Raw genomic sequence first — 12004 nt, forward strand, 5'->3', positions numbered from 1 at the left:
ATTTTATTTTGTATATGATAATATCAAGTGAGATACAGATACAAAAGCATTCTTTAAATTGTAAATGTTTATGTACAAAGAGGATCAAATTTCTTTCTTGTGCATGATTCTTTGTAACTAAGGTTTTCACTAATAGGCAGTAGCCACAGTGGACAAATGCCAGCTCCATGAAAGCCAAGACTTTTCAAAGACAGAATGAATCATCCCCTAATATCTAAGGTGTTTATGTACAGGCTTAATAGCTTGTGAGCAAAAGTCCAGAAAAACATAACAAGTGGACATACCATGTCTAATTTGCTCATGTCCCCTCCAGGGAATAAACAAAAGAATGAGTATGTATAGCATAAAAATGTGTGCTAAATCAGTTTTTTCCTGTATGTATGATGCAATTGTATACTATAATTGTTTTGGGTCAATTTCTCCAAGTCCCAGTTTTCCCATCAAAAGTCTGTTATGAGAATTGAATAAAATAGTATAATAACCTAGCACAAAACAGCTTCATGGTCACTCAACTTTTCATTATTTGTAATTCATAGTGTAAGGTTGTCTCATTAAACAAAAAGGAAATAATGTTCACCATACTTTTTTTTTTTTTTTTTAATCCAGCATTGGGCTCACACACGCTAGGCAAGCACTCTGAGACTCTGAGTTATACCTCTAGCCCTACAATAATTTTTAAAGCAAATAACCACTATCATAATCAAAAGAATTCTGTTCAGAAAAAAACAAGTTCTATAATTTTACAGGAAAATAATGTGATTTCTTAAAAGAGAGAGAGAGAGAGAGATAAATAAGAAATACAGTGTTATTAGCAACTTAGTATTCATTCATTCAACAAATAGTTCTAACCACCCACCATGTGCTAATTATTTGTAATTAAAGGGTTTTTAATTGAAGGTTCTAGTTAGATATATTCTATAAAATTAAAAAAAAAAAACTGACCTGGATTCTGGCTATAAAAAGGTCCTCCATTCAGCTGATTCTGAAGGCTTGTTTGTGACGTTATGGAAGGAGGGCGTCTATAGGGCAAGGAGCCCCCTATTGTTGGGGGTGTATGGCGAGAAGCAGGTCTATTCATGCTGTAGAACTGAACAGGATGACCTGGAAAAGGGATAGAACATAAATCTATCATTAAAAGAAAATCTCAGATAATGAAATACTTTATGTATATTGCCTAAATCTTAATAAGATTATTAAAACAATAATATTTAGCTAATTGCTATCTGAAAATCGACAGATGGCAATTATTGCTCAGCTGTCATTGTATCAAAATGCAAAAAAAAAGTAAATGAAAACATAATTTTGAAAAGCTACATGTAAGTAAATTACCAATTAACATTTGGATTTTATTAAATTAATTATCTGATGGGGTTTTCACAATCAACTAAATTTTGCAGCCTCTTCTATTGTTGAATGTGTCCACCAAAACTTATCTCCAAAGCAAGAGTATTAAAAGTTGGAATCTCTAAGACATAGTCACGAGGGCTTTGCCCTCATGAGTGGATAATGTATTTATCATAGGAATGGGTTAGCTACAGTGGGAGTGGGTTTGTTATCAGGGGAGTAGGTAGGTTCCTGATAAAAGAAGGAGTTTGGCCCTATTCGCTCTCTCCTTTTCTCTCATACACTCACATTCTGATCATGTATTTGTTAACTTCCACCACATTATGACACAGCAAGAAGGCCCTCAGCATACATAGCCCCTAGATATAGGCCCTCTTAGCCCCAGAACTATGAACCAAATAACCTCTATTGTTTATAAATTACCCAGTCTGTGTTACTCAGTTAAAGCAGGGAAAAAAAAAATGGACTAAGACAGCCCTCTTCCTCCAAAAACACAGCAGTCACTAAGGACTGGAAATCAAACTCAACAAGATTAAGAATGACATTGGGAAAGCAAAAGAAAAAATGTTTCATACAGTTTTTCCAAAATAATAAATGATGAAAATAATAATAAAACTAAGGTAGAAAAGAAATTTGTTTCAAGGAAAACAGTATTTCAGCAAAAAGTCTGATGACATAATTCCAAACCAAACACATCTTTATTCAATCAAAAATATCCATCTCTAAATATCTATTTTATTTTAAAATTAGAGTTAATGAAATCTACAACTATGTAAAAAGCTAAGATACAAAAAGTGAGTCAAAATATCTTATTTGTAACATTACTCTGAACCTGTTTACCATTAATTTCACTATATTTTGCTATCTAGAAAGTTCAATTGCTGATGCCAGCTGAAGACTCCCTTCCCTAATCCATCCAATTTCCTAATACAATTCAGTTCCTAAATTTTACCTTGACTTTATCTCCCCCCCCCCCCCCACTTAGCTGTCAGTCAGCTGAGGATCTTCTATTACAGGCACCACTAAAGCTCTCATGAGAGAACACTCTAGCAGGCAACAGGGCAAGTGAGTGAGAAAGAGGATGTGGGAAGAGAAGTAAAAGAAGAGGAGAGGACAGAGAGCCATGCAAAGTAAAATAGTTTATATAACTAAAACTGCTCTTCAGGAGTTCCATAAACTTATAAAACCTGGATTCAAATGGAGTCACATATAAGCACTCAAGATTTACTATAGCATTTACTCTTCTTAGATATACATTAAAACCTACAACTTGGAGCTGGGGTTACGGCTCAGTGGTAGAGCACTTGCTTTGCATGCATGAGGAACTGGGTTCAATTGTCAGCACCACATAAAAAATAAATAAATAAAGATATTGTGTCCATCTACAACAACAACAAAAAAATCTACAACTCAATTCTGTTGTATAAAATTAAGCACTCAAGCTTAAACATAATCCAATATGAATTGAGAAATTTTTAACTAAAATAAAAGGTAAATATGCAAACTAAGAAACTATTATTTCAAAGGCACACTTAGTCATTTGAACCACTACACACAAAAACATTTGTAGCATTTTAGTAATAATACCAAAATAATACAAACCTAGGATGATGAATAACATCATTATGAATTGTATAGTTAGATTCAGTCTAAAAGTTCATGTTGTAAACCTGCAGTGACACTGTCCATACTATTAATGGGAGATTTACCTTGTTTGGGGTTAAGACAAAAATTAAAAAAAAAAAACTATAGCTAATTATTAGAAGACCTATAAAACCTCAAATTAAAAACTTCCTAGAACACAAAATCTCTGTGTGTGTGTGTGTCTGTGTGTGTGTGTGTGTGTGTGAGACAGAGAGAGAGAAAAATAGATATTGGGCATTGAACCCATTGGGCACTCTACCACTGAACTATACCTCCATCCCTTTTTGTTTTTTTATTTGAGATGGGATCTTGCTAAGTTGCCCAGGCTGGCCTCCAACTTGCAATTTTCCTGCCCTTAGCCTCCCAAATCACTGGGATTACAGGCATGTGCCACCATGTCTGCCAAAAACAACATCTTTATGACCTTAGGTAAAAAGGTAAAAAGTTTTCATAAAAGCACAAATCCATAGAAGAGAAATAATGACAGACCAGATTTAATAAAAATGAAGACCTCTTCTTATTTGAAAGATACCATTAAGAATATGAAATAGGGCTGGGGTTGTGGCTCAGTGACAGAGTGCTTGCCTAGCATGAGTGAGGCACTGGGTTCAATTTTCAGCACCACATACAAATAAATAAAGGTCCATCAACTACTTAAAAAAAAAAAAGAATATGAAATAACAAATCACCAAATGGAAGAAAATATTTGCAACTCACATAATTGATAAAGGATTCAAAATATAAAAGAACTCTACCCAAAAGGGGGGGGGACATTAAAAAGGTGGGGAGAGGAACAAAACATTTGAATTGACACTTTACTAAAGAAGATATAGAGGACGAACAAGCACGTGAAAAGATGCTCAAGATCATTATTCATTAGGGAAAGGGGAATCAAAACCACATGGAAAATCACTGCACACTTATTCAAAGAGCTTAAAAAAAAAATGTTTAAATGACAGTACCAAGTGCTGAAAGGATGCAACTGAAAATCACATCACTACTACTAGGACACCAAATTTTATAGTCACTTTGGAAAACAATTTGGCAGGTTCTTAAGTTGAACATTAACTCACAATGCAACTTAGCAATCCTACTACCTATTTACTTAAATGAAATAAAACCTATGTTTACTTATAAACACTGAAAATGGAAAATAATCCAAATGTCCTTCAACCAGGAAAGGGACAAACTGCAGTATAGTCATACAAAAGAACACTACTCAGTAATAAAAAGGAACAAATACCTAAACATGCAACAATTGAACAAATCTTCCAAATGTGTCTGGCTAAAACACCAGACTGAAAAGGATACCTAAAGTTAAAACTTTAGGGATAAAAGAACAGATATGGGGTTACCAAAAGCTAGGGAAAGGACTGACAGTTTTGGGATGATAGATTATGGGATCTTGGTTATGGTGGTAGTTACACACTGTATGTGTTTGCCAAAACTCAGACATATACAATATAATAGGCAAATTTTACTTTATATAAGTTATACATTAATAAAAAGAAAAAAGTACTTGATGACTCAAAGATATTGTAAAAAAAGACTATATTGATGTAAATTATTAAGATATTTATATTGCTTTTTGTTCTTTAAAAAACATAGTTAATTTATTCAACCACATAACAAAAGTTTATTTATTGAACCCTATGAGCCAGGTACTTGCTTCTAAATTATCATTTCATTACTAAAATGTTGACGCATGGGGTGTTCTATCCTTTCCAAGTCTGCAACCAGTTTCAAAATGCATTCTTTACTTATACAGGGGCACAAGAAGATTCCTATGCTTAATAAGCAATCTGGTCTAACCAAGTTGTATGTAGAACAACAACAAAAAAGCCTGTGTTTACACTTAACCACTATAGAAAGCTTTCCGTTATAAGTGCTATTATGGAAACTATCCCAAAAGACGACCATCCAAAATCAAATTTAGCTAAAAGTATCTTTTTTAAAACATGTAAATATCTGGTTATGGAGGCATAACTGAATAGTTATTCTCTGAAATTACTTCATTGGCAAGCAAAATACTATGATGATATGTCCAAACACGCATTTTATAAGAGATAAGACCTGTTTACTAACCAGCATTACATTAACTGCTCAAATGTATTTTGTAGCTATTGGGATTTTACCTGGTGCCCCATCAAAACAGATTTTAGGTTGCATTATGAAAACACTAAAATATCAGTCAACTTAAACCTGACACCTTTTAAAAGTCCATTGCCCTATGAATTCCCATGGCTGCTAAAACAAGCAACAGATTGGTATAAAAGACATACAGAGGTTTTCAATTTGTTACATAAAATATTTCCAATGAAAGACATCTGGAATTATTGTCACAGACTTCTTGTTAACTGCGCCACTTGTAACTGCATGGTGTTCTCATTTCTTGTGCTCTTGTTTGAGAAAATTTCAGGCAAGATGTGAAACTTAGTGTAACAAAGTTTAGTAGAAGGGAAAAGAGAAGGGGGCAAAAAGGCCTTCTCAAGGGAGAGAGTGGAGTCCTCTCAGAGAGGAAAGTGATGATGACATGCCCCCTTTGTTTTTAATTCTCCCATTTTCCTGAGTCCTGGAATCTCTGGTCTACATAAAGGTTAGAAAAGTACCCACCCTCCTCCTTCAGAGTATCTTAAGTTCTTAGTTGCAGGGAGGAGGAGTCTTAAATTCCTCAAGCCTGAGAGATTAGTCAGGCACTGAGAGTTTACAGGTTGTTTGAGGAGGAATGTAACATAATCCTATTGTTTAAGGGCTGGAATGGTATTAAAAGGCATGTAGGTGGAAGCCAGTATAGTATCCCCTAACTTCATGTTCCTAGGCTCAAGCCTCTCTCTATCTCACTTATTTATTTGTTTGTTTGTTTTGGTGCTAAAGATTGAACCCAGGGGCACTTTACTACTGAGCCACATCCCCAGCACTTTTTGTTTTTTTGAGACAGGGTCTCACTAAATTGCTTATTAGGGCCTCACTAAATTGCTGAGACTGGCCTCTAATTTATAATCCTCCTGCCTCAGCCTCCTGAGTTGCTAGGATTACAGGTATACGCTACTGTGCCTAGCCTCATAACAATATTTCTAACAACAACCTCTCAAAACTGTATAGAAGGTAGCACCACACTAAATTCATAAATCTTTAACAGAATGAAATTTAAGGTATTAAAAATGTGTACTTTTGCTACCCTATAAGAAAAACATATGACACTTTATCAGGATTTTCTCAAGAAATTCTAATTCTTGGTTACATGACACTTTCTATTAGAATTCATCTTTTTTTTTTTTTTTTTTTTTTATGGTGAGGGAGGCACTGGGGATTGAACCCAAGGGCACTTTACCACTGAGCTAAGTCCCCAGGCTTTTTTTTTTTTTTTTTTTTGAAGCCAGGGTCTTACTAAGTTACTGAAGTTGGCCTTAAACTTGCAATCCTCCTTCCTTAGCCCCCTGAGTCACTGGGATTATAGGTCTTTGTATTTTTTTTTTTTTAATATAAGTAGTACAAACAAACAATAACAAAATCATGAAGCTGGAGATCCAAGTAAGAGAATATCCAAATGACTGGATCTACCTGCAAAGAAATAAGCTAATACTCACCTGTAGGGGGATTAGAAGAAACAACAGGGGGAGTTGGAGAAGTGAAGCCATCAGCAAGGGTCTGGGCACCCCCAGCAGCAGCCTCTGGGGCAATGGAGGAGGGAACAGTAGCAGGAACAAGAGGGGCAGGAGCAGATGCAGAAGTAGCAGGAAGGGGAGGAGTGCCAGAGGAGCCAGCAGGGGCTGAGGGGAAAGAGGAGTAAGAGGCAGCATTAATGAGGCAGTCACATTCAGCGGGATTAGAAAAGGCATTAGAGTATCTAACATTAGATATTCAGTGCTTTAACATTAACCAAAAGAATAGGGAGATGGAAAAAAAGACGACGACTGAGGCTTCTGTTAAAGGTTATTAGGTATGCAGAAAATAATTCAAGATGCTCAGGATAACGTACAAAATTTTTAATTCATTAAAAACAAACTTTCCTTTTTATTCAAAAACCACAATCTGGAAGAAAAGAGCTCCCCACACATTGTTAATTTTAGTATAAAATACCATAAATAGGAAAAAAAACCTAAAGAACAGTATTCCATTTGAATAATATAAATCAGAAAAAAAGACATATACTCATATACTCAAGGTAAAATTATGTTAAAAAAAGAACTTAAACAAGTCTTTTTCATGATTTTTTAAAAATATTTATTTTTAGTTGTAGTTGAACACAATACCTTTATTTTATTTATTTATTTTTATATGGTGCTGAGGATGGAACCTAGGGCCCTGCACATGCTAGGCGAATGCTCTACCGCTGAGCCACAACCCTAGTCCTTCATGATTTTTTTATTTTATTATCTAAAGACTATAGAGGTTTAGCGCAGAGATGAAATGCTTGCCTATGTGGTGCAAGGATCTGAATTTGAACCTGAGTTATGAAAAACAAAAACAAAACAAACCAGGTCTTACGTACTCGTTATAACTAAATTAAATATTTAATAATCTATCCTGATGTCTTTTGAGTCATGCTTTTAACTTTGTATATCCTCAGATCAAATAAGCACATTTTTTCATTTCAGAGAAAAAAGGATAGCATTTCAGAGACTATTAAATTCCAATAATCCACTAAATTTAACAGTCGAAACTACTTTCCTATTTTGCCATCCTTTATCACCAGTATGACTCTCATGCCAAGCCCCCCTGTGTCCAAAGATAAACACTGTCATAAACTAGCTGGAATTAAACATTAACTCATACCAAAGTAGCACCTGAAGCATCAAAGTACCAAATGAGCCACAGCACCAAAGGGTTAAAATCAAATAACAGAAAAGTACACAAGGCTGGGGCTGGGGCTCAGAGGTAGAGCACTTATCTCATTTGTATGGGGCCCTGGATTCAATCCTCAGCACCACATAAATAAAATAAAGGTATTATGTCCACCTACAACTAAAATAAAATATTTTAAAAAATAATAGAAAAATGCAAAAATTGTACAAATAATTTGGTTAAAAATAACAAATACATAAAGACTTGTCAAAATTCATGAAGTTCTAAGAGAAGAAAAAATCCTGATTAAGAAGAAAGTTTACTATAATTACATTAAAAACTGAAGTAAAATTCACAAAAGAAAAGCAATGATTACTGTTTTACCTGGAAACACACTGGGAGGAGATGGAGTAGGAACAGCAATAGGAACCCCCACACTTCCACTTCCACTGTTCTCCCGGCTGCTGCTCCGACTACTTGGGTGGCTTCCTCCACTACTCCCACTGCTGCTAAAGAAATAAAAGCCACCAAAATATGAGTATTTATACAGTAATATATCATTAGCATTTCCCAAAAATTGCTGAAATGAAAATAGCTATAAGAAAGACAATTCAAAAACCTTCCCCTTCAAGTATGAATTTCTTAATAAAGTTGGGGAAGAGCTGAGTTCAGTTAGCTTGTTTTGATAACTTTTAATAAGCTGTATTAAAGAAACTGAAAAAGACAAAAATTCTCCATAAATGTTGGAGCTCAACAAATCAAAATAACAAATATTACCTTCTTATATTCCAGTTTAATGCCCATCTGAAGAAACTTCTTTTACAATAAAAACATTTTTCTGAACAAATTATCTTATTTCAATTTGTAACGATATCTTGATATACTATCCCATACTAGTGTTTTGTCGTGTGTAGTTTTTCATCTGTAAAGTTCCACCAAAAAACAACTTGAAATTTTCCGCATCTGGTCCATAATTTCTTTTTTTTCCAGTTCAACTGAACTATTATCTTTGTAGAGAAGTTTGCACTTTGAAATGTCTGTTCCTTTTCTACTTCCTGGCTGCTCAAAGTTACATCAGAACATGAGGAGAGAGAGGTGGAATCAGATGAGGTTTGGGAGAGTAGAGTGAGGAAAAGAACTTAGAACTTAGCACTTGGAAAATGAGAGAGATTTAACTGAAGTTATCTGAACAGAATATGGTACTATGACCATCACATTTTGTGCTGAGGTAGAGAAAATACCTGTAAGTTCGATTTCTTTGATTCACAGAAGCTGTCCTCACAGGGCTCTGCTGCGAGGGAGCCATATTACGGGTTGGGCTAGGTACGTAATCATTTGGTACCACTGGAGGACGCACTGGCTCCAGTGTGCGATAGGGGGAGTGCCGCCTACAAAAAGAAGAGCGTATGTATTGTGTGATTAAGCAAGTTTCGGCACAATAAATTCCAAGAGCTGCCAATAGTGAAGTACAATTTACAATCAGAAATAGGAAATGTGTTTTAACCCAGCTATCAATTTTAGTCTTTCCTAAAGTATCACTTCTCCAACATTAGGGTTTTGGTAAGTATGCACTATTATTTTTCAGTTTCCAACCTCATTTCCCTGTGCTAATCCAATTCTGTTCCTTTATTTTCAGAGATCCCAAGAGTTTTCCACCACTGAAGCCAATAATTCCTACTCTACTCTTTCCTTAGAAATAAGTGTGAATTATTTTAGTATCATGTCAAAGTATCGCATTGCACTGCATGAAGCACTATCTTCCTCTCCCCTCTCTCCCTAAACCAAAAATGTTCAAAGACAGACACAAGAAATCCAGATTTTGGAATCACAAGCCCCACTCTGATGATAAATACCAGTCCCAACAATTCACTTCCCTTTCTCTGTTAATCTCATCTGCCATTCTCACAGCCTTACTTTCTCCCTCAACTTTCACCTTAGTTTCTCTCCAACTTCTCAAAATTCAACATTTACAAGGGCAAGAAAAAAATTTTAATAGACCACCTAAATCCTTCTACATTATTTACTTTTAACCATAAAACACAAACCAGACTGATATTATTAACACACATTTCCCTCTTTTTCACAATTTTCCCTTTTAGAGAAGAAGATGAGAAGATTAAGAAAATAAAATAGGAAGTAAAATTCACAGTGCAACATTAGTGATTATTAAATTAATTCTCTATTTGAAGTTTTTGAATTCTTCATGACAATGATAAATATGAAAATGACATCTTATAGATGAGATTCTGGTCTTTAAAAGAACAAACCTTGGAACATCAATATTTAAAAATTAAAAAGCTTTCTTCTCCTGAAATGATACTGTTCAAATGACTTATATATTTTTCAATAATTGACTTCCCAAAAGGCTCCCAGAGTTCCTCTAAGTATTGCTCCCCTGGACAACTCAAGTTATGGATCAATGATTTTGAATGAGATCATTTTGTAATAAATGACCTTGTGACTCTAATACCCTCAAAGTCTCCCTGCATAAATACACATATTAATAATTAAAAATAGATAAAGGTGCTGGATAGGAGAGTAGCTCAAAGGGGAAAAAGGAATGTCAAGACTCTAGATTTAAAATACTTTAGAGCCAGGCATTGTGACTCATGCCTGTAATCCCAGCTTCTCCAGAGGTTGAGATGGGAGAATCTCCAGTTCAAGACCAGTCTCAGCAACTTAGCAAGACCCCGTCTCAAAATAAAATAAAAAGGGCTGGGAATGTAGTTTAGTAGGTTCAAGCCTCAGTACCAATAAATAAATAAATATATACATACATACACATATACTAAAAAGTAGTTCAGGTATCTCTGAAATTATAATGTAAATACAAAAATGAAACAGGAAATTTATTAATTTTTAAGAATCTAATTTTTAGATAGTGTTTCCCAAATGATTTAAAAAAAAAAAAAAAGAAATATTCTATTTCATCCAGGGAGAAAACCCTTTGCTAACTGAGAACACAGTGAGGAAAATGACATAAACAAAGTCAAAAAAATAATAATTAAAAAAAAAAAACAAGGGGAGAAGAACAAAATATGATGACAAAGGCAAAGACTGTGAAAAAAAAAAATTAGGCTGTGACCATCAACTGATCGAGAGATGCTCATCAACTCTGGTCTCCAAGATCTTGCAGAACTATTGCTAATATCCAAGGAAAATAAATACTGATATATGAATAAATCATCAAACTTTCAGAGCAAACTAAAATTTTATTTTACTAGAGATTACACAGGCTATCTTGCTAATAATCTTGATTTAAAACTTAATAATATCCATTAGATGCTTTATATAACAGAAATGTAAACATTCTCCAGAAAAATAAATAGTTCCTCCATATTGTTCTACTCTTACCACTGCACCAATACCCTACAACATCATCTTAATTCTACCCTGAAGTTTAAATGTTACTTGATCTACTAGACTCTTTTCTCTCTGTTGTAAGCATAAAACCATTCTACTCCTGGTTGGTAATCATGTTTATTCTGTCTTCTCCTACTCTCATTCTGTTTCCAACAATATTCTCCTTCATATCCCAATTCATTGTTGTCCCATCCTGATCCACAGTGGTTGGTTTTGTTTTGGGTTTATTTGTTTTATTTTGTTTCAGGGGAAGAGGGTTCCTGTATATGTGTATGTGTATGTGTGTTTGTATGTGTGTGTGTGTGTGTGTGTGTGTGTGTGTGTACATACACTGGGATTTTTGCTATTTACTTTTATTTATTTTTTTGGTGAGGGGGCCAAAAACAAGATTGCCAATTTAAAGCTTTTAGTATATATCACAAAGCCAATGGTTGTCAAAGCATTTTGTCTTTGTATTATATATTTTAAAAAATCCAATTTCTGGTATAGTGACCCTGAAAAGATAACAGAAGATAAATATTACCCCCTTTTACAGATGAAAAAACTGAATTGTTGAGAGACTGAATATAAAGGACCACAGGGCAAGCAGCAAGCCAGAACTTTAGCCAACTGTCTTCTGGGCTATATTTTATGCCCACCTGATCATAAATCTCAATCATGATAACTAAGCTTGTATTATGATGTTACAGAAGAAAAAAGGCAAGCTTTTCCATTAATTGACCATTTTGCCAAAAGTTAAATCCAGAGCCCAATTCTATAGCTCTAAATCAAAACTCAACAGTATCATAACAAGGTATATTGAATTTTATAATCTACACAGCCTTCTTGGGAAGGGTAATCCAATACAACTATAATACAAAAGGACTGC

General features: G+C 34.5%; 1 protein-coding gene across 12 annotated transcripts in view; it reads right to left on the reverse strand.

The window, feature by feature from the left end:
- The window catches only part of Abi2 (abl interactor 2), a 139182-nt gene that overhangs the window by 51703 nt on the left and 75475 nt on the right, over positions 1 to 12004 (reverse strand). For 5 of the 12 annotated variants that reach the window (XM_071618880.1, XM_034635727.2, XM_034635724.2 and 2 more), the window contains exons 5-7: positions 9015 to 9161; positions 8158 to 8282; positions 943 to 1101 (exon numbers count right to left, since the gene is read on the reverse strand). In XM_071618880.1, coding sequence (XP_071474981.1) covers positions 943 to 1101; positions 8158 to 8282; positions 9015 to 9161 — 431 coding nt within the window. Of the gene's footprint in view, positions 1 to 942; positions 1102 to 6575; positions 6759 to 8157; positions 8283 to 9014; positions 9162 to 12004 lie in introns of all 12 variants that reach the window. The other 7 variants (XM_034635728.2, XM_034635726.2, XM_034635722.2 and 4 more) reach the window with 3 other exon arrangements.

This window comes from Marmota flaviventris, chromosome 11 (genome assembly GCF_047511675.1).
Source record: "Marmota flaviventris isolate mMarFla1 chromosome 11, mMarFla1.hap1, whole genome shotgun sequence".
NCBI lineage: Eukaryota > Metazoa > Chordata > Mammalia > Rodentia > Sciuridae > Marmota > Marmota flaviventris.